Here is a 21594-nt window from a genome sequence, read left to right as displayed (position 1 = left end):
AGGTACACGGATGATAAACACGAAGCCCCAGATCCACAAAGAGGATTCGTGTTGCAACATCCAACGGCCTAAACTTTAAGGCATTTAGAAAACCGCTGGAGTCCACAAAAACCTGAGTTAGGAGATAGATCAGCACCTGAGAACAGGATCCCCACAATCCAGGCAGGGAGCAGGCTAACAGCCCATAACAGATGCTGATCCGAGGGGCATGTCCAATCCCCCTCTCCTTGATTCCAGAGCTGGATTGAAGCTCTTGTCTCCACTTGTGACCCACAGCCTGGCACAGCTCTGCAGGAGTCAGTCCCCGAAGCCCCTTTGGCCGGCTGCCGTGGTGCTGGGAGCTCTCATGTGACTTTCATCCCAGCGTTTCCAGCCCTTGCTGAATGTGAGAGACTCTGGTTCCTCTTCCCCCTCTGCCTAACAGGGAGAAATGGTCTCAACAGGACACTGCCACTGCTCATGAGCATGCCCTGGCCACACGGCTCTGGGGTAGTCTGGTGTGCAGCTCTTTCACCCTCCTGCTGAAGTTGTTTCACTCAGGACAGATCATTAGTCATGAGAGCAGGAGAACTAGACCACAAATCTCCTTTTAGCACCGGACAGCCCTAACCATTGGGCTACAGAACCATGCTCTGTCTCACTAGCCCAACAGCTGTTCAATGACTATTTTGAGGGTCTCACGGACACCTCACTTTCGGAGTTAAGTGCTTGATGTGGGGAGAGAGACACTTGAGTAGTTCTGTGGGTCTGGGTCTAGGAGCCAGCTAAAGAGATGACAGACTCACGTTACTGACCTGCGACCTCCAGTTCCAGTACAGCTTCCTCCTGAAAGTCACCATCCTGAACAGAACAGCCGTACTGTCCTTCATCGGAGGGCCTGACATTGAGAATTACCAAGTCCACGTTCCCATCTGCGATGCCGTCTGTCAAAAGCACCGTCCTGTCACGATACTCGGGCATCTGCTGCCCAAACTCTTCCTCCCCGTGCCGGTACAGGTGCACAAAGGGAGTGAACTCATGTCGGAACCATCTCACCTCCATGTTCTCCACGCTCATGTTGGGGGACAGGTGACAGGGTAACACGATGTGCCCCCCCACCACAGCTGTGACAGGGTGATCGGGCCCAATCACTGAGAACCGAGCTGCGAAAGGCACAAAGAAGAAAAAGTAAGTGTGCGTCATATTCCCTTGAAATCAATGACACCCCTAAATTAGACACTTTTGGGTGTATTTTCTATTCTGTGCCTCTTTTGCAGCGCTCTGCCAGTCACTAGAATGTGCCCTGAACTGACACACACATTTTACAATACACTGGGATAACCATAATTGATAGGAGTGCTAATGGAATTTGAAATACTGTCTGCCGTTTTCCTTACCAGCCGCTCCAGATTGAATGCCCTTGCTTTAGCAAATGCTCCAAAATGCTGCTTCCTCATTGAAAGAGTTTTCAAAGTTTTTTGAATGTTATAAAATATATAAAGTAAGTTACAGAATGTTGTGAGGGTACCCGTCGGGAAAGAATCTGGCTTTCAGAAAGGGAAATTAACGAGATGTTTAACTATCAGCGTGGGCTGAAATCTTTCCCTCGGGGGCTAGATCTACACTGCTTCCCTCTTCTGCAAGAGCCTATGAAAATGAAGCATGGATTAGCATATAGCCACACTTCATTTCCATTATTCATTGGGAGCTCTTTTTGCACAAAACCCCCTCTTGAGTAAGAGCTGTTCTTCCTCATTTTTTGGGGAAGAAAGGCTCTTACACAAAAACCTCTTGTGCAAAACCAGCTCCTAATTAATTATGCAAATGAAGTGCAGCAATATGCTAATCTGTGCTTCATTTGCATAGGGAAAGAGGGAAGCAGTGTAGACGTAGCCTAGGAGTTCTCACATTTTTCAAGCCAGTTAGGATTTTGAGAAGCAAAGGGGTCTGTTAAGGAGGACACTCAGAGAGACCCACATGAAGAAAGGGGATTGATGAGGTGCAGTAGGTCCATAGTTTTGGATCCTGAAGGGCACAGGAGACATTTTGCCATGTGATCCCCTTTTCAGTCTCAGCAGCTAGTCCCATTTTGGGGCTTGCTGGAAGCAGAAATGAGCAGAGGCTGTGACACTCTGCTGAGATCTTTTTTATTTGCAGGGAATGTGCCGAGTCCTGCTTCTCTAAATGCAGAAGGACCCAAAAGCAAAAGAAGCAGTTTTGTAGTGACCAACCCCACCCCTTTCTAGACAACAGACTCGATTGTTCCCTCTGGAGCGGTTCCCAGAGTCACCCTGTGCTCACAGGCTCTTGTTTGGGTTCTTTGCTTTTGTGTCTCTGCCGCTCTCTCTGGTCTTGTCCCCTTGCAGGTCTGTGTTTCCACCCTTTTGTCTCTCAAACTCCGACACTTGCCTCTTTGTAACACCTCTGGGAAAGCTGCTCCTGGAATTTGCCACCTCCTCCCGCCCCAGCACAGTCAGAGCCGTGGGCGCTTTCTACACGCGCACGTCTGTGCTACAAACTTGTCGTTCGGGGATGTGAAAAATCCACCTCTCTGGCCAGCCAATAAAACCACCAGTGTGGACAGGGCTGTGTTGGCAGGAGATGAACTCCTGGCCCAGCTACTGCCGCTCGTTAGGACAGCCACATTTCCATGATGCCGCTGTGGTCAGAGGCAGCGGGGGAGGTGGGAGCTGGTGCCCATGAGGAGCCGGCTTTTAAAACAGCTGCCCATGCGCACGGGATCCGCAGAGATGCCTGCCTCTCCCCCATCATACTAGGGTGGTTAATGTAGTCATACAAACTTGCAAATGAAGCCCGGGATTTGAATTTCTCGGGCTTCATTTGCATGTTGCCGGGCACCGCCATTTTTAAATGTCTGCTCGTTCGGACTCTGTGCCCGCGGCTACACACGGTACGAACTAGGTAGTTCGGATTAGGCTTCCTATTCCGAACTACCTGTACTCCTCGTGGAACAAGCTGCCTCTGACAGAGAGGCAATAGCACAGAGGGTGAGGGGGGCAGGCAGGAGTCGGTACACGTGGGAAGTCAGCTTTCAAGCCATGGGAGCATTGATCCGGATCGGCAGAAGCCCGGCTCCACCCCTCCCCCATCTAACTCACCTGGCCCGTGCAGTTAGGGGGAGCAACTTTTGGTAACAACAAGACGGAGTGTGCTTGCGTGTGTGTGAGTGCTTGAGTGTGATGTATCGCATGCATATGATAAGTACTGATTGATCTAGGTATGTTCAATAAATGTGGCCTGTTGCCTTATTCCCCCTGAAAAAGATCCCGGGTGCTTCTTTTAAGCACAACAGAGAGAAGGGGCAGAGACACGTGGGGAACCGTGGGGTGCCAGGGCAGCCTCTGTCATGGGGAGATTGGCGTCCCAGCGGATGGGGGCTGCTGTCACCCTGCGCTGCTGCCTCTGAATCAGAGGCAGCAGCACAGGGCAGCAGGGAGCTCCTGGGAGTGGAGCTGGCCCTGCCCCTGGAAGTATAGAAAAGTCGTGTAACGGATGCATTCTGTGTGTGGTCATGCAATTATTCAATCAATCACTAACATCCCCATTAACTGGTTAAGCGCTATATGAGGGAAGTGTGGGCATGGAGCTGCTCCAACCAGCCAGGCTGGAACACCCCTACCCCTACCGGTAACACACTGGGCCTACAGGGCCGCGGGTTAATCAGTAACTGTCAAGCCTCATGTGGGAAGGTGCTAACCGGTTATCTGCAGACATCCCTAGCAGCCACAGGGGAGATTTCACAGTGGCACCACTGTAGTTGTACAGCTACATAACCCCCGCTTCTGCCCAGACTTAGGCTGGCTTTGTTTTATGGGCGGCTACAAGATTTCACTCCACCCATAATCATTCATTTATGTTTTTAACTGATGTTGAGACACTGGACAATTTGTGCTAATATTAGTTCACTTTTATATAAACAGGTAAACAGGGCAGTTGCTGAAATCAAACCAATCAATCAATCCTGTAAGCAGCAGCAGAAGCTACAGACATTCCTACCTGAGTCCAGCCCAGGGACACACAGCATCAGGAAGAAAATGATCAATTCGTGTAGAAACGAGCCAACGGAGAGAACTTCCATCTCACCGGAACTGGATCCAGACAACAGACAGGGGGGAGCATCCCATGGAGATCTCCCGGCACCGCTCCAAAGCCCTCTCCTGATTCCGGGAAATGGACTCCATGCACACATCAAATATTTTAGCCAAAATTGTATCCTGCCATAGGTAAAGAGGATTTAAAGGGGACCCGTTGAAGATGCAGTGGATCTGAGCACAACCCACCCAGTAAGTCTTTTTGCCAAAGCCTTTGAGAAAAGTTTATAGTTGGAGCAACACAGGGACACAGATCTCTCATCCTTCACTTCTCCAAGGCGCACCATGTGGTGCCCAGGAATCCGGTCCCAGGTTCTAGTGGTGCTGCTGTTTTGAAGTACCCCCTCCGCTCCCCTCCCGCTTGCTGCATCTATCTGATAGATGCAACAAGCATTTTCTTATTGGATAGTCAGCTTGTCCTTCACATTCCTGATCCCAGTACTAAATCCTGATCCCAGTACTAGATGGCTACGTCTAGACTGGCATGATTTTCCGGAAATGCTTTTAACGGAAAAGTTTTCTGTTAAAAGCATTTTCGGAAAAGTGTAGCTAAATTGGCAGGACGCTTTTCCGCAAAAGCACTTTTTGCGGAAAAGTGTCCGTGACCAATCTAGACGCGCTTTTCCGCAAAAAAGCCCCGATCGCCATTTTTGCCATCCGGGTTTTTTTGCGGAAAACAAATCTCTGCTGTCTACACCGGTCCTTTTGCGCAAAAGTCTTTCGGAAAAAGACTTCTGCCCGAACGGGAGCAGCACAGTATTTCTGGAAAAGCACCGACAATCTTACATGAGATCGTCAGTGCTTTTCTGGAAATTCAAGCAGCCAGTGTAGACAGCTGGCAAGTTTTTCTGTAAAATCAGATGATTTTCCGGAAAAACTTGCCAGTCTAGACACAGCCGATGATCGGGGAAGTGGGGGGGAATTTATAGGTTTCTCCCCTCACGCTCCCTCCCAGTAGCTGTTCAGAGCTGCTCTGCCACACCCAGGGCGACCCACAACATTTTGGCCCCTGAGGCGGGGAGCTCAAATGACACCCCCTCAATTGGGCCAACACTGTGAAAGGTCTCAGTTCTGCCCCTCTCATAGCTGCTCTGCTACCCACACACTCACCAGCAGCAGACACTCTGGGGCCTAGTGCCCCCCCAGCCTGGCACCGCCTCAGCCTGGCCACCCCCAATATCAGCTCCCCTCGTTTTCTGCCAGAGGAGGAAATCTCCGTTCAGCAGCTTTTAACACACGCGGGACTGGAGCCCCGGGTCCCCGCAGGGCCGGACGCGTTTCCCCTTTGCAGGGGCCGGGCCCGCAAGGACTCGCCGCCCCCACCAGGCGCACCCCGAGTAGTGACCAGTCTCCGCGGGCCCGGGACTCGCTGCGAGGCGCTGGCCGGGGAGGGGGCTTGGGACGGGGCGAAGCAAATCCCCCCCCCCCCGGGCACCCAGCCCAGGGACCAGGGGCCGAGGGGGGTTGGGCGCGGGACGAGCCTACCTGCCAAGCCCTCCCCGGCCCCCGGGCGCATCCCCCGCGGAAAGCGGCTGCAGCCGGGCGGGACCGTCCCGTCCCCTCCGCCCCTTGCGCCCCTTTCCTGCTGGGGCCGGGGCCGGAGGGGCAAGGGGGGCCGGTTACCGCCCTGCGAGGCCTGGCGGGAGGGGAGCTTCCCCCGCGGCTGCAGCTTTCGCTTTCCCTTTCCCTGGTGCGCAAATGCTGCAGCCGCCGGGCCGGGAAGGGCGCGCGCCGCGGTGCCTTTAACCCAGGGCCAGGAGAAACCAGGGGAACGCGCTGCCGCAGGGAACGGAGCCCCCTACAGCGTCCCTGGGCGGTACAAGCCCCCCGAAGTTCATCCCACCGCTCAGCGGGACCAAAGAGGTGGGTCAGTTTTGCTTCAGAAATGGCTCCTCGCTCGCAGCCCCTCCCGCCCTGTGTCCTGTTTGTCCCGGCAGATGGAGCTTGTCTCACCCCACTGAACCCCCAGATACATGTGTGAGTCTTTACAGGGTCCCGGGACGACTCCTTGTTCTGCCTGATACAGACTCAGGCGGCTCCGCCCCTGATGTTTGTCCCCAAGAGTCGATCCTCTGGCTGATATTTAGTTTCCTCGATGTGGAAACTGTCCACGACCAGCCTTCGAAATGATTCCCCTTCCCAGGCCTGTCTGCTCCTCTCCCTGCCCTTGTATCCTGAGATCGGCAGCGCCTGCAGGGCCCAAGGCAATTGCTTCTTGTGCAATTGTGTTTCATTCCACACTGCGGGCTCTGGCCCTGTTCTCAGAGGTGTCAGAGGGAACTTGTCACAAAATGAATCCTGGTGTTTGGAAATCAGAAAGGGAGGGGGAGGGAGAGGGAGATGAATCCTGTTGTGCCTGATACTTACAAGTGGGAATGGGAAAATTATTAGACAGTCTTTCTGTTAAACAGCCACCATTCTTGTCTCTTACACTTGCCTTATCCTTCCACTTAGAGAACCAGAGTTTGACAAAATTTCTAAACCAGCTTTTGACATCAATAGCTTCTTATGAGATGCAGAAAGAGCATGTCCTTCATTTCAGTGTATTGAACTAGCTCAGTTCAATGATTAGTTCACTCAGAGCTGAGATGCTGGCTTTTTACCCTCTTCCAATCTCTATCTAACAAGTCAGGCCTGGGAGGATGAACTCTACCAGTTCTAAAAGCCTGAAGTTTGGGATGACCATAAGCAAACAAGAAATGGTCCTGCTGTGCCTTAGAGACTAACAAAAAGTGTAGAAGTGACAAGGAGTCCTGTGGCACCTTATAGACTAACACATGTATTGGAGCATAAGGTTTCCTGGACAAAGACCCACTTCATCAGATGCATGTAGTGAAAATTAAAGAGGCATGAGAAAAGAGCACCAATCAAGAGTCAGGCTGGAGATAATGAGGTCAATTCAGTCAGGGAGGATGAGGCCCACTTCTAGTAGCTGATGTGGAGGTGTGAACACCAAGGGAGGAGAAGCTGCTTTTGTAGTTGGCTAGCCAGTCACAGTCTTTGTTTAATCCTGAGATGACGGTGTCAAATTTGCAGTTGAATTGTAGCTCAGCAGTTTCTCTTTGGAGTCTGGTCTTGAAGTTTTTTTGCTGCAGAATGGCTACCTTTAGATCTGCTACTGTGTGTCCAGGGAGATTGAAGGGTTCTCCTACAGCTTTTTGTATGTTGCCATTCCTAATATCTGATTTGTGTCCATTTATTCTTTTACGTAGGGACTCTCCAGTTTGGCCGATGTATCTAGCAAGGGGCATTGCTGGCACACGATGGTGTATATTACATTGGTAGATGTGCAGGTGAATGAACCCATGATGGTGTGGCTGGTCTGCTCAGGTCCTGTGATGGTGTTGCTGCTGTAGATATGTGGGCAGATTTGGCACCGAGGTTTGTTGCAGGGATTGGTTCCCGAGTTCGAGTTACTATGATGCGGTGTATAGTTTCTGGTGAGAATTTGCTTCAGGTTGTTGGGTTGTCGTGGGTGAGGACTGGCCTGCCTCCCAAGGCCTGTGACACAGACATACACAGTGAGGGATCATTGTCCAGGATGGGTTGTAGATCACTGATGATGTGTTGGAGAGGTTTTAGCTGAGGACTGTAGGTGATGGCCAGTGGTGTTCTGTTGGTTTCTTTGTTGGGCTTGTCTTGTAGTAGGAGGCTTCTGGGTACATGCCTGGCTCTGTTAATCTGTTTCCTCACTTTGGGCGGGTATTGTAGTTTCAAGAATGCTTGGTTATGATCTTGTAGGTGTTGGTTTCTGTCTGAGGGGTTGTACCTTAGTGCTTGGCTGTAGACAATGGATCGTGTGGTGTGTCCGGGATGGAAGCTGAACGTATGAAGGTAGGCATAGTGGTCGGTAGGTTTTCGGTATAGGGTGGTGTTTATGTGACCATCACCTATTTGCACCGTAGCATCCAGGAAGTGGATCTCTTGTGCAGACTGGTCCAGTCTGACGTTGATGGTGGGGTGGAAGCTGTTGAAATCATGGTGAAATTCCTCCAGAGTCTCCTTCTCATGGGTCCAGATGATGAATATGTCATCAGTGTAGCATAGGTTGAGAAGGGGCATTAGTGGACCAGAGCTGAGGAAGCGTTGTTCCTGGTCAGCCATAAAAATGTTGGTGTATTGTGGTGCCACTGGTCTGGAGGTACATACTGTCACCATATCTGAAACAGTTGTGTGTGAGGATAAAGTCACAGAGCTCAGCCACGAGTTGTGCTGTGGCATCATCCGGGAATACTGTTCCTGACAGCTTGTATTCAATCCATGTGTGGGATGTTGGTATAGAGAGCCTCTACATCCATGGTGGCGAGGATGGTGTTTTCTGGAAGATCACCAATGCATTGTAGTTTTCTCAGGAAATCAGTGGTGTATTGGAGATAGCTGGGAGTGCTGGTGGTGTAGGATCTGAGTAGAGACTCCACATATCCAGACAGTCCTGCAGTGAGAGTGTCAATGCCCGAGATGATGGGGCATCCAGGATTTGCAGGTTTGTGGATCTTGGGTAGTAGATAGAATAACCCCGGTCGGAGCTCTAAGGGTATGTCTGTGTAGATTTGTTTCCATGCTTGTGTAGGGAGTGTCCTGAGCAGATGGTGCAGTTTCTTAGTGTATTCCTCAGTGGGATCAGAGGAAAGTGGCTTGTAGAATGTGACATTGGAGAGCTGTCTGGCAGCCTCCTTTTGGTAGTCAGACCTATTCATGAGGACAACAGCACCTCCTTTATCAGCCTCTTTGATTATAATGTCAGAGTTGTTTCTGAGGAATATACTTCAATCTCCCTGGACACACCGTAGCAGATTTAAAAGTAGCCATCCTGCAGCAAAAAACTTCAGAAACAGACTTCAAAGAGAAACTGCTGAGCTACAGTTCATCTGCAAATTCGACACCATCAGTTTAGGGTTAAACAAAGACTGTGAATGGCTAGTCAACTACAAAAGCAGCTTCTCCTCTCCTGGTGTTCACACCTTCAGATCAGCTGTTAGAAGTGGGCTTCATCCTCCCTGATTAAATTGACCTCATTATCTTACTCTTGAGTGGTACTCTTTTCTCATGCCTGTATATTTATATTTGCCTTTGGAATTTCCATCATATGCATCTGACGAAGTGGGTCTTTGCCCACGAGAGCTTATACTGTTAGTCTACAAGGTTCCACAGAACTTCTCGTCACTTTTGCAGATTCAGAATAACACGGCTATCCCTCTGATAAAAAGTGTAGATCAGTGGTCCCCAACCTTTTGAGGCTGCCGGGCGCCCGGAGCCCGGGGGACAAGAATGGCTCGGGCCAGCCCTGGTCACTAGGTGGGCGCACATAAATGCCCCAGCGGGTGCCATGGCGCCCACAGACACCGCGTTGGGGACCACTGGTCTAGATGGTCTAATGAGTTTTGGTGGGCACAACTAACTTCAGTTCACTAACTATAGATGATAATTCTTCTGTTAAACAGATCCACTTTTAAACACAAAACTTGCTTTGATAAGCTTACTTTTTTTTCAATATCCATCCCATTCAAAGACGTTTTATTTAACAAATAAAAAAATAATTTTGGAGGGAACATTGTTCTTTTGTTGTTTCTTAGTTTGCAGTTGTAATTGAATTCCAATTTCCATCAATATGCAGCTTGATAAAGATCACAAGTAAATAACAACTACTTCCCACTGGCCCAACGGGCTCCTGTACATTTCAAAGGAGGAATGCAGAAGTGCCTAAAGACAAGTTGAGTCAGGCCGTGAAGGCAGGGGGCTGGAGTCAATCTCTCAAGGTACCTTCCAATTCTAGTGCGCTATGTAGGGTTGCCAGGTGTCCGGGTTTGAACTGGACAGTCCAGTATTTGAGCTTTCCGTTCGGGAAACAAAGTGAGACAATAGAAATGACCCATATTTTCTAAATACGATGTAATGTCGATTGTGATGGAATGTCAAATGTGTCTAGTATTTTTATTGAAACCATCTTGCAATCCTAGCGCTATGATTCCATGATTCTAAGAACTTTTCTCTTGGCCAGTAATGTATCCTGGTGATAATTTTCTATTTTCTCTGTATCCAGGTTGCCTTACATCATTGACACTGTTACAGTCAATACATTCTTTTTCGTTTCTCTCTCTGCTCCTGTTGTCTGGATCAAGTTCCGGTGAAATGAAAGTTCTCTCCATCTGCCACTGCTCCACAGCCAGCTCCTCTCTGCCTGAGTTTATCATTTTCTTCATAATGTTTTATGTTCACAAGCTGGAATCAGGTAGGAATGTCCGTGCATTCGGCTGCTTCTTGCATGATTTATTGATTTGCTTTGATTTATTAAAAACAGCGAGTGGTCCTGTGGCACCTCAAGACTAACCAAAATATATAGACTCGTGATTTGGAGTGGAAATAACAAAAGCCAAGATATTTATTTAACAGCAGAAGTACCCCTCAATTATAGGACCTGTTTTAATGAGGCTAATTAAGTGGACTGGATGTGTCCCATACATGGTTTTTTTATACAGAAATGCAGATATTCATTGCAGGAGAAATTAGCTTTGTAGTGTTAATGTTAATGTTTTTGTTTGGGCCCAGGGGAATGGTGTCAAATCTGATGATAAATTCCAGTTCTTCAGGCTCTCTGTAACTGGTTAGTGAAATTCCTTTTAGAAGAATGGTGACATTTGCATGCATGATTGAGTGCCCAGGCAGGTTACAGTGTTCCTCTACAGGCTTCTGTGTGTTACCATTTCTGATGTCTGACTAGTGTCTATTTACCCTCTTGTGCAGAGACTGCCCAGTTTCGCCAATATCCATGGTCAAAGAGAATTGCTGGTACTTAATGGCCTAGGTCACACTGATGGATGTGCAGTTGCATGAGCCTCTGATATGGTGGCTAATGTGGTTAGGTCCTGTGATCGTGTCATGTGTATAGATGTGTGAACAGAATTGGCAATGGAGTTTATTAGAAGGGCAGGTTCCTGGGTGAGTGTGTCTGAGGTGTGATGTGTGGCTGCTGGGAAGGATTTGCATCATGTTGACAACTGGTCACGTACATCACTAATCACACCACATTCAGGTTGCTTCCTGTCCCAAGAGACCAGTCACTTACCTAGATCAGTTTGTACCCTAGATCAGTGGTGCGCAACCCATGGGTCACGACCCCCAAGGGTGTCGTGGATGTCTTCCCAGGGGGTCGCGGTGTTTAGATCCAGCTGGTCAGGGGCTCGGTGCAGCCATGCGGCATGGTGTTTAGATCATGCAGGCTGGTGGCTGGGCCTAGCAGTTGGCCATCCCCGCGGCACAGCGCCAAGATCTGACCAGCCGGGGACTGGGCCTGGCCATTGGTGGCCCCCACGGAACAGGGGTCGTAGATCAAAAAAGGTTGTGCACTGCTGCCCTAGATCACAAAGACAACGCCTGCAGCCAATCCTGCCATAAGCTACTGGAAGGTCTATTAAGCAGGAAAAAGAAATAAGAATTTTGTGCAGGTCCAAGCAAGCAAATGTATACATGAGAGTTAACAGCTAGCTCCTAAGAGTGACAGTTGTAGAGATCTGCCCATTCCAAGTGTCCTTCAGGGTGGACACAGGAGAGAAGCCCTGGGGATCTCTGGCTTCAATCTAGTTTCCCTGGCCTTTTCAGAGTTCAGATCACAAAGACATGGAAAATCGTCAGGTCGGCTGTATTATTGCCCTCTTCCAGCGCTCAAAAAAATGGGACAGCACATCGTGGATAAGGCACTTAACAAAGATTTGTCTTATCATGGCCCATTTAAATGTTGATCTCCTGGATTGGGAGGGGAGGAGGATGAATAATTCCTGTACTTGGGATTACAAGTTCAGAGCAAACATTTTCAAAGTTCTAAAGTAGAAGTGACATGTTTTCTTATAGCATGAAATACAAACATTGCAAGTGAGATTCATTCCTGCAGCAGCCTACAAGCATTTCACACAGGCTAAATGCTAAATACATTCTTATAAGAATAAAAGCGATTTTGAGCAAAACTAACACCTCGGTGAATGGGTCAGGTCTCCAGCTATGAGTCCTTAGCTAATTCCTGGCACCGGCTCTTCCGGTGTCACACCCACCACATTCCATCCACCCGAGTTCCCAATATGGCCTTCCTCCTGTGTCCTCCTTAACACACCCGTGCTCTTCTCAGAAACCCAGGCAGTCCAGACTGGAGGCCCAGATTCTATTGGAACTGGTGGGGTGGTGGGGGGCACAAAGGAATTTGAATAACGAAGCTTTCACTGAAGGTCACTGCCACCTATCTCTTGACTGTTAAAAACTGAGGGAGAGGAGGGGAAATATGAGCTCTGAGACACCCTCTGAGCTGGCAGGGCTTAAGTGCAAAGTGAGCAGCAAGTCAAGCATGTGTCTGGCTGTAGGAAACCTTGTCTTGCCCACTCCTGCCAGCTGAGGAGGTGGTGAAGGAGGCTGGGGCACTGTGGCAAGGCAAACAGAGTGAGGTCACGTAACTGAAAACGACTGTGCACTCAAGTGGGGAGAAATCAAACAGTTCGAGCAACCTCTTAAATCTGTCAGCTCCTAATATATCGGGGGCTTTATTTGGGAACCTAAGGCCCCAGCTCAGGAAAGCATTTAAGTGTTTCCTAAAGCACATGTTTTAGCTCCTTTCCTGAGGAAAGGTTCTTTCCTTAATTATGTTTTTTCACTTAGTTTATATATTTTATAACAGTCAAAAAAACTGCAAAACCAGAAAGCAACAATTGTAACTGTTTGCTAATGCGAGTTAATTCCGTCTGGAGCTGCTTGGAAAAACAATGGCAAATCAGATTAAAACAAATATTAATTATGGATATGCAATTATGGATACTCAAATACATTGTTTGTTGGAAAAATCATATCGCAATTCAGGACACATCCTATTAAAAGACAGAGCCCTGCAGTAGAGACATAGAACTGGAAATATATAAAGTAGAATCTTGTGTGATTGATCAAATTGATACTCAATTCCTTCTATTTATTTGTTTTTTCTGTGTCCTGGTGCATTTTGCAGCTCGGTTCGCAGTGGTTGGGCCTGGTCACCCTGTCACGGCCATTGCAGGTGGGGACATCATGTTACCCTGCCGCCTGTTGCCCAGCATGAGCGTGGAGAACATGGAGGTGAGATGGTTCCAACATGAGTTCACTTCCTTTGTGCACCTGTACCGGCACGGGGAGGAGGAGTTTGGGCAGCAGATGGCCAAGTATCGTGACAGGACGAAGCTGTCCAAAGCCGACATCACGGATGGGATTGTTGACTTGAAAATTATCGAGGTCAGGCCCTCCGACGAAGGACAGTACCGCTGCTTTGTTGGGGATGGAGACTTTCATGATGAAGCTGTACTGGAGCTGAAGGTCGCAGGTCAGTAACACGGGTCTGTCGTCTCTTGTTAGCTGGCTCGTAGACCCAGGCCACAAAAGTAGTTAGGTTCCTAATGCCCACGTCAGCACAAAATTTTGGTAACCTCCAGCCAAGTCCTTTAAATAATCATTAAATTAAGGAGACACTAGGACAGAAAGAGAGACTGTGTGGTGCAGTGGTTGGAGCACCCATCTCAGAAGTGGGAGACCCCAAGACCAGTCTCCCAGCTCTAGTTGATCTTTGATTATTTATCCAGTCAGAATAAATAATTAAATAGGCAGTGGAGTAGGGGGACTGGACCTGGGTTCTCCAGCCTCCCTGACCATTGTCCCGCAGTTGCTTTCTCTGGCCCAATGACCATTTACAAATTTATAAGCAGTAGCCATACACTCTCTCTCTCTCGCCCTCTCGTCTCAGCACTGTAAGTACATTTTTTTAATGGGCTGGCCAAAAGGCTGGCTCAATCCCGGGCTTCCCACTGTGGCTTTGAATTATTAGGGGCCTAGAGTGCCAGCGCACTGGCAGGCTTGCTCAGTCTCGGCTCACGCCAGGTCCCAGCAAGAACCTCGCTGTGGCTCTGCACAGTTGGTGAACTGGGGAACCAGTGCTCAGTGAAGACTAAGCCAGCCTTCCTGCGTACTGGCTCCCAGTCCCTTAACAATGCAGAGCTGCAGCGGGTTGGTGCCGGGACCAGGTGTGCGCCGGGACAACCTTGCTTCTGGTAAACCCTGCCTTCCATATCTTTGCATGGGCAGATGAGACAGTCACGCTTCTTCCCACATCTCAGGCAACTTTTGTGCTCTTAAGGAGGCACCTCTGCTTACGTAAAAGTGGAAAGCTGGGCATTTTGTCTCAGGTGCCTGCAACACTTTGTCTTAGTGCTGCTTGGAGCTTCCATGTAAACCAACGTTTCTTAAACTTTTTAAGACTGAGGAATACCAAACAATTTTTTTTATAGGGAACACCAAGGATTTTTAAAAAGGCTTGCCCTATTAAGGGTGGCCATTCCCAAGGGAAAAGTAGTTGACCAAAAAAAACCCCAGAACCAATGAAAAGTTGTTGAGCTAAACAAACAAAAAAGGACAGGGAAAATAAGTTAAGTTAAAAAGAGAGAGAGAGAGCAGGCATTGGCCTTTTAAAATCTGTTCAGGCATTGCCCTGTGAAGGGTGCCATTCTGAACTCTGTTCTCTGCAGCACACCTCCAGCTGCCTCTATGCCGTGGAACACACTTTAAGAAACACTGAGTAAACCCAAAGCGCTCCGCAGCTACTTCCATGCCTGGTGCTATTCCCAGCTTTCTTAAGGTCTAAGATGGACTCTGCCAGCAGATGTCCCTGAATTCTTTCATCAGTGATACCACAGGCAAGGCTATTCCACAGCATGGCAATGAACGTAGCCCCAAAATCACAGCCCTCTGATAAACGACGCATTTTTCCATATGCACCCATTGTTTATCATTTTTGTAAAGGTTTTCACTTACACACACAGTGTGTAAAACTTCTGGCTAGTCTCACTTTATTCTCATCACTGATGTAATATTCAGAAGGGTAGAACTGTAGGGCTGAAAGAGGTCTTGAAGTCATCAAGTCCAATCCTTTATGTTGACACAAGGACCAGATAAATCTCGACCATTCCTGATAGATTTGTCCGGTCTGGTCTAAACACCCTCCGATGACAGGGATTCCACAATGCTGGAAGCCCATTCCAGAGTTTATCCTATTAGAAAGATTTTCCCAATATCTAGCCTAAATCTCCCATGCTGCAGATTCAACCCATTACTTCTTGTCCTACCATCAGTGGACATGGTGACCCAATAGCAGGTAGAACTGAAAAAGGGAATCTTTTAATCTGGTACATGTTCATCAACCTCTGTCTTGAGCAGTTTCTTCCCACAGCCCACAACTTCCTGGAACATGGTTGGAGAAGCCTTGAGGCTACTCACGGGAAATGGCTATTCTCACATTGCCCACCAGAAGGCAATAAGCAAACCAAAAATACCTACAACAGCGTAAAAACCAGAACCCAAGAGGGAAATCTCTTGCATTTCTTGCTCTTTTCCCATCACCTCCAGCGCTGTTGGTAATGTGTTCTGAAAGACTTCCCCTCTATCTCTGAGGCCCCAGGACTGCAGCGCAGTTAAGCAAATGTTTGGGGCAGGGATCCTCAGCCCCGGGGCCCGGATTCAGCTCCAGCCTTGTCTGGATCTGGCTTCTGTGACTCACTGATTCCCTTTCCCTGCCCCAGCATGGAAGAGCCCATGCTGGTGCCCCAGGAGCACACAAAATCTGCTAGTCTGGGCCCCCTTAGACTCAGGTACGAAGGGGAATGTGGACAGTGTACTTTTCCTCAGTGAGGGACCACACAGTGGGGGTTTTGGGGGGTTTTTCTCACTAGTGTGCAGCCCCCAACCCAAAATCATTCCCCAGCCCTGGTTTAACAAGCACTTAAGTTCCATTGCAGACAAGTTTTCATGAATATCAGCAAGGAAGGAAGTGTAGACAGTCATTTTACTGAAAATGTAAACTTTTATACACTGGACTGCACAGGTATCTCATTGAACACTGATTCATTCCAGCTGTAGGCTCCGCACCTCGCATCTCTGTTGCGGGTCACCAGGACGGAGGGATCCGAGTGGTGTGTCAGTCGGCCGGATGGTACCCACAGCCCCAGGTGTTGTGGAGAGATTCCAAAGGGCAGCCTTTATCTGCATTGACTGAAACAAAGGCTGAAGAGGAAGGTGGCTTCTTTAAAATAAAAAATTCTATCGTTATAACGGAAAATACGAAGAAGAATTTGTCCTGTTCCTTAAGAAACACCCACGTAGACCAAGAAAAGGAATCAATAACTTTTTCTATATCAGGTCAGTTCCCACCAAAACCAAACACTGTTGTATCTAAGGGGAAGGAAGCATTAGGTTGCTTAATAGTGCAAAAGGTTAAAATATGCCCTCACAAAAATCTGCATTTAAGATTGGGTTACAGTCAGAGCGCAATGTGAAGCTGCTGGACTCTCAGAACTCTCCCGCATGTGCACAAACAACAGCTTTTCAGAGGCTTAGCACTTGGCCAGTTGTTGGGTGGATTTTCCCAGGGAAAAGGCGCATCCCTGCCACTAGGTCACCCTTTGCTTCATATCATGTCTCTGCTCCAATGCTTAGGCCACTGAAGTTTCTCCTAGAAAAGCTCATTGGATGTTTTTGAAATGTCAGAACACGGTGTTATTCCCTGGTCCCATTCTCAGAACGAGTTCACACATTTTGGCTGAAACTTGTCACTAAAAGTCAGTCTGGGGCAGCCGCCCAGCATGGAATTTTTCTGCCCAGATGGGTAAAGTTTGGCAAAGTCATGAGCAATTGAAGACCATGTAATGGGAGGGGTAGAGCCACCTTAATAACAGAGGGTATGGCCAGGCCTACATATCCATGCTGGTGAGGGGGAGGGGGAAAGGGAGAGACTGGTACTACTTTAGCTTGGGGATGGGCAATGATTTTTGCTGAGAGGGGCCTCTCCAAGATTTTGGTAAGTGGTCAAAGGCCGCACTTCTGTGGAGAGGGCGCGGGGCCTGGGACGGCAGGTGGAATTTGGGTTAGAGAACTCGGGTGCAGGAGGAGGTGGGAGGGGTGAGAGGAAGTTTGGGTGAAGAAAGGGTTGTAATCTGGGGTAAGGAGGTTAAATTGCAGTTATCTGGCTAATCGTGTAGTCAATGCAACTTGTATCAACTACTGCTCTGCTCCAGCACAGGAAGGGAGGGAGCATCTGCATCTGCCTCCAGCAATATTTCTCAGCTCCTACTGGATGGAAATTGGCCAATGGGAACTGAGGGATATTTCTAGGAGGTGGGGGACAGCACACAAAGCTCCCTGTCTCTCCCCAGCATCCAGAGCAATTAGCAGCCAGCTCTTTACCGTGTCATGAGCCGCTGTGTAGTGAGGCTGCTGGTGAAGTGGCGACAGGCCGGATCTGGCTAACTGTCTCTTGCCCACCGGCTTTAGATCACCCCTATCTGCCAACCACCCGTGTTCTCCCCGCCCCAATGTACCCGTCCCCCAAGGGATGCAACATTGTCAGGAGTGGTCGGGCCCTCACTACACTCCCTGCAACAGCAGGATCGCACACTTCACTCCGCTACCCTGTGGCTCCTGCCACTTCGGGAGTGTGTGTGTGGCAGAGTGCAATCCCAGTGCTCTGGGGTGGCCCACAGGCTGTGTCCCGGTTTTAGACAGTATTTAATACTAGCAGCAGTGTGTGAGCAGCATCACCTTTTAACATTGCTTTCTGACGGTTTGTACATCTCAGGGAGAAATTTTCCCTCCTTTGGTTCATGCAGTTTCGGATGTTGACTTGCCTAGAAAAGTATAGTTTGTAATTCCACACGCTAGTACAGTGTGAAACAACAAAGGGGATCGGTTCTTCTGGAACACCATTATAGTTTGTCATTCCAAAGGAAAGAATGCCGTTGATTACTTCCAATCTAACGAGGGTGTTGTGTGTTAGATTCCTTTTTCCCAAGAACGTCTCCCTGGATGGTGGTTTGGAGTGTGACTCTGGTGATTCTCTTGGTGTCCATCGGCCTGACCCTTTTTCTGTTCAAATTAAGAGGTAAAGCTCTACTGGGGGGAGGCAGTATGATGGGAATTGAAAATATTGAGAACTGCCCTTACGAAACGATACTGAGACTTGCTGATGTTGGAAAGTGACAGCAGCTTATGGTGTGAATTTAAATTGATTTTTGTGAAACCAGCGCAGACTTCTGTGTGAACCCGTCCATTTCGGTGGAGTTTATTCAGTGCAGTTTAAACATGTTTCTGTTTCCCTTAAAATCAGCCTAAAACTAGGTTTGTGCCAGTTTAATTAGGCTGAAAATGGAGCCTGAGGGAGTCAAGTTCCCAACTCTAACTGAAAATGGATGTGCTTGTGGCTTGTAACTACCCTTGGCCCCTATGAAGACCCCTGCCTCAGAGGGTGGGTGAGGGTTAATTCTAGTGTGTTCAAAAGATGACTACAGCATTCCTGAATGGCCTGTTATTGTTGAGGTGTTTGGCAGGCTACTTCCAGGGGTGCTGCTTTTCTATTTTATTTTTGTTTTGAATGTGCGCACAAATGTTTAGTCCTGGGCCGGCAGGCTGCACTCCTGTTAGTTTGGAGTCTGCAGTTCCAGGAGGAGGGAGCTGAGCAGGAAACAGCAGAGTTTGCTCATTGTCTTGGTTTCAGGTTAGAGCCAATTCCTGAGGCATCAACTCTTGAGTTTATCTGGGAAGTAAGTGCCCTGGATCCACAGGAGTGGAGCTCTTCCCTCGCTTTTAAACAAGCGCCTCATCCCCTGGAGTCTGCCCCATCTCCAAGGGGTCTCTCTTCCTCAGAGCCTCACCCTTCCTTCAATGAGCATGTGGGATCCAGCCCTCCTGTTTTCACTAGGGCTGTTAGCGTAGAGAACAGACGTTTAAACAATTAACCGATAAGCCTGGATGTATCAGTTAATCCTAACGATGACCTACAACACCTCTGCCTTTTGCTGCCTCTGTTGCAGAGGCAGTGGGGGTAGGGGGCAGCAGGTCAGACCCTAACACAGCCACACCCCGGTGAAAAGTGACTTGCACTGGTGGGCTTACCCTGTCCCCAGTGCGTAGGGGGTACCGATGTTAACCAGTGCCCAGCAGACAGGCTGAAATGATCAGTGACTGGGGGCCAAGTGGAGGTTAATTCACCCAGGAGAAGCTTTTACAGAAGCCTTTTTCTTTGTTTTTCATTCAGGTAAACTTCACACAGAGCTAGGTAAGGGCATGTTCTGTTTGGCTTCTCTGTACTGCACCCCTTTCTGCAGTAACTCTCCCTGTTGCTACTGAATTTCTCAGGCTTCCTTCTCATCCTCACATGTGTCTTTGCTTTCAGAGCAGAGGAGATCATTCAGTGACGCAGGTAATTCCAACGCGTGTTTCATCGACGGGAGACCCTGCTCCCTCTCAACATACAAAACACGAGGAAAGGGGAATGTAATTTCCTGGGCCAAAGAACAGAGGGGCCCTGTGGTTCAAGGAGGAAGAGGAAGGCATCAACACAACAACACGCCCTCCTGACACCTCGCTCTACTAATTCTGAAAACGTTCCCAGCTCCGAGTGATTGAGCTGTTATTGTCCCGTTTGATCCCAGTCCTATTGTCAGGTCGAGGCACAAGAGTGACCAGCCAAGTGTTCAAACCAAGGCCCCCGTGTGATCGGTCAAGTTCTGCTTTTCTCCTCCCTTTTCCCTCTCTCTGTCCAACACCAACTTCCTGCTGTTTTAATTCATATTTTCCACTCTCTCCTTCATGGACTCACTTCCTAACTCTCTTTCCCCTTCCTCCTCCACACCCTTCCTTCAGCTCTGAGAGCTCTGTGCTTGTAAACCAACATCCCAACTTCAGACTCTGAAATCGGGGGCGATAATTCTCTTTGGCTGGCCCAGATGAGGAGCGACAGAAATGTAATGGGGGATTTGTTTAATTCTGTCATGGGCTACGGTGCTGGCCCCCACGCCAGACAACGGGTGTCCAAGCATCAAGATTTAGAATGCAGGGAGGGTGCATCAGGGTAAAGATAATTGTGAATAATGTGAGTGGAAGTCGCTGGGGCTTCCTGAAATTTCAAGGTCTTTAATACCCTTCAGAGGGAGACATTCTGTGTCTCAGGCTTGACTTTTTGCTCTGCCACGTCCCTGTCTGCTGGTGAGTGACTCCGTCCAGCACTGGGCTGAGACCTCACAGTGGCTCCCTATTCAGAGCCGGGTGTACTCCGGAGATACAAGAGTCCCAGAGTCACTGCCCAGCTGGGGCAGAGTGTCCCTGACCCCATCACCCCCCCCCCCCCCCCAGGACCGAGCTCTGCCCCTCACACTCTGATTCTCTCTCCCCAGCCAACGTGACGCTGGATCCAGCCACGGCGCAGCGCGACCTCGTCCTGTCGGAGGATGGGAAACGCGTGAGCCGGGCAGAGACACAGCAGCTGCTGCCCGACACCCCTGAGAAATTTGACAGTGGTCACTGCGTGCTGGGCCGGGAGGGCTTCACCTCGGGGAGGCATCGCTGGGAAGTGGTGGTGGGGGATGGGGGGCACTGGGCAGTGGGGGTGGCCAGGAAGTCTGGGAGGGGGAAAGGAGCCATCAGCCCTGAAGAGGGGATCTGGGCTGTGGGACGGTGGGGGGATCAGTTCCAGGCTCTCACTGACCCTGTGACCCCCCTGACCCTGAGCCCCCCCAGCAGGATCCGGGTTTGCCTGGACTGTGATGGGGGGCAGGTGACATTTACTGATGCTGGAACCGAGGCCTCGATCTTCACTTTCCCGCCGGGCTCCCTCTCTGGAATCCGACCCTGGCTCTGGGTGGGGTCAGGATCCCAGCTCAGCCTGAGTCCCTGAGACATGGGGGTGGAGAGGGACGTCCCAGTGGGGACCTTTAAATCAGCCTGTCCAGTCTCTATGACCCTGGAGGGCTCCCCACCCTCATCTCTATAACCCCGGACTCCCCCCTTTCTTTTCCTGCAGCCCCAGGGATGGGACAGGAAGGGGGGAGAATGCCTGAGGCTGCAGGAGGAGCCGATGGGGGGGCTGGGCAGGGGACAACTAAATTTGGACTGAGGACAGGCTACAAAATGAGGGGGCAGGAGGACAGGGCAGGAGGAGCTGAACCTGAGGTAACAGAGAAAACAAAAGGACAAGTTCAAGTAAAGCAAAACAGACAGAGTGTCCTAAGAAAAGTGTAAAACTGGATATAAAAACAATGAAAGAAACACTCCTGGGGGAGAAAACTGCCAGCAGCTACGGGAGGGGTGGGTATAAACACAGGGGAAAGAAGGGAGAACGTGAGGGGGTGGGTCTGTGAGAGGAATCGGGGGAGAGCAGAAGAGACACCCAGGAATAAACAGGGACGGAACAGGGCACCTGGAAATGAAATGGGCAGAAGTCGAGGCTGAAGTGAAGGCAGCTCAAAGGGGCAGAGAAATGTCCCAGTCCTGATGGAAGGGGAGACGCCGCTCACTCATTTCAGGTTTCTACCTTGACCTGGTTGCCATGTCAGTGTCATTAAAACATAAACTGCTCCCCAAACCCGTGGGCCTCTCTGCCATTGGCCTGGGTATTAAAGCTGCTTCTCCGCTCATTTCCACTCTGACGGGCTTTTACAGTATTAAAAAAAGGGGGAGCAAAAAA

At 49.5% G+C, this 21594-nt stretch overlaps 2 protein-coding genes across 10 annotated transcripts in view; one reads left to right on the top strand and one right to left on the bottom strand.

The window, feature by feature from the left end:
- The window catches only part of LOC102458398 (butyrophilin subfamily 1 member A1-like), a 16974-nt gene extending 10742 nt beyond the window's left edge, over positions 1–6232 (bottom strand). The window contains exons 1-3 of one of the 3 annotated variants that reach the window (XM_075918120.2): positions 6045–6232; positions 3997–4214; positions 795–1142 (exon numbers count right to left, since the gene is read on the bottom strand). In XM_075918120.2, coding sequence (XP_075774235.2) covers positions 795–1142; positions 3997–4189 — 541 coding nt within the window. In that variant the 5' untranslated portion in view covers positions 4190–4214; positions 6045–6232. Of the gene's footprint in view, positions 1–794; positions 1143–3996; positions 4215–5201; positions 5339–5576; positions 5718–6044 lie in introns of those variants that run through there. The other 2 variants (XM_075918118.2, XM_089770699.1) reach the window with 2 other exon arrangements.
- LOC102458154 (butyrophilin subfamily 1 member A1-like) lies at positions 5814–21594 on the top strand. Of its 7 annotated transcripts, none has more exons than XM_089770690.1 (9): positions 5814–5954; positions 9706–9847; positions 10211–10320; positions 13069–13416; positions 15993–16277; positions 17911–18015; positions 19168–19188; positions 19306–19332; positions 20306–21594. In XM_089770690.1, exons 3-9 carry the CDS (start codon positions 10221–10223, stop codon positions 20803–20805), a joined length of 1386 nt encoding a protein of 461 aa, XP_089626816.1. In that variant the 5' UTR covers positions 5814–5954; positions 9706–9847; positions 10211–10220; the 3' UTR covers positions 20806–21594. The 7 variants fall into 7 exon arrangements, with proteins under 7 accessions (XP_089626816.1, XP_089626814.1, XP_089626815.1 ...); XM_089770688.1 differs by having other exon boundaries at positions 10132–10320; XM_089770689.1 differs by having other exon boundaries at positions 9665–9847; positions 10132–10320.

Source organism: Pelodiscus sinensis, chromosome 19, assembly GCF_052426305.1.
Source record: "Pelodiscus sinensis isolate ZL-2025 chromosome 19, ASM5242630v1, whole genome shotgun sequence".
NCBI lineage: Eukaryota > Metazoa > Chordata > Testudines > Trionychidae > Pelodiscus > Pelodiscus sinensis.
This window is presented reverse-complemented; position numbering and strand designations above follow the sequence as displayed.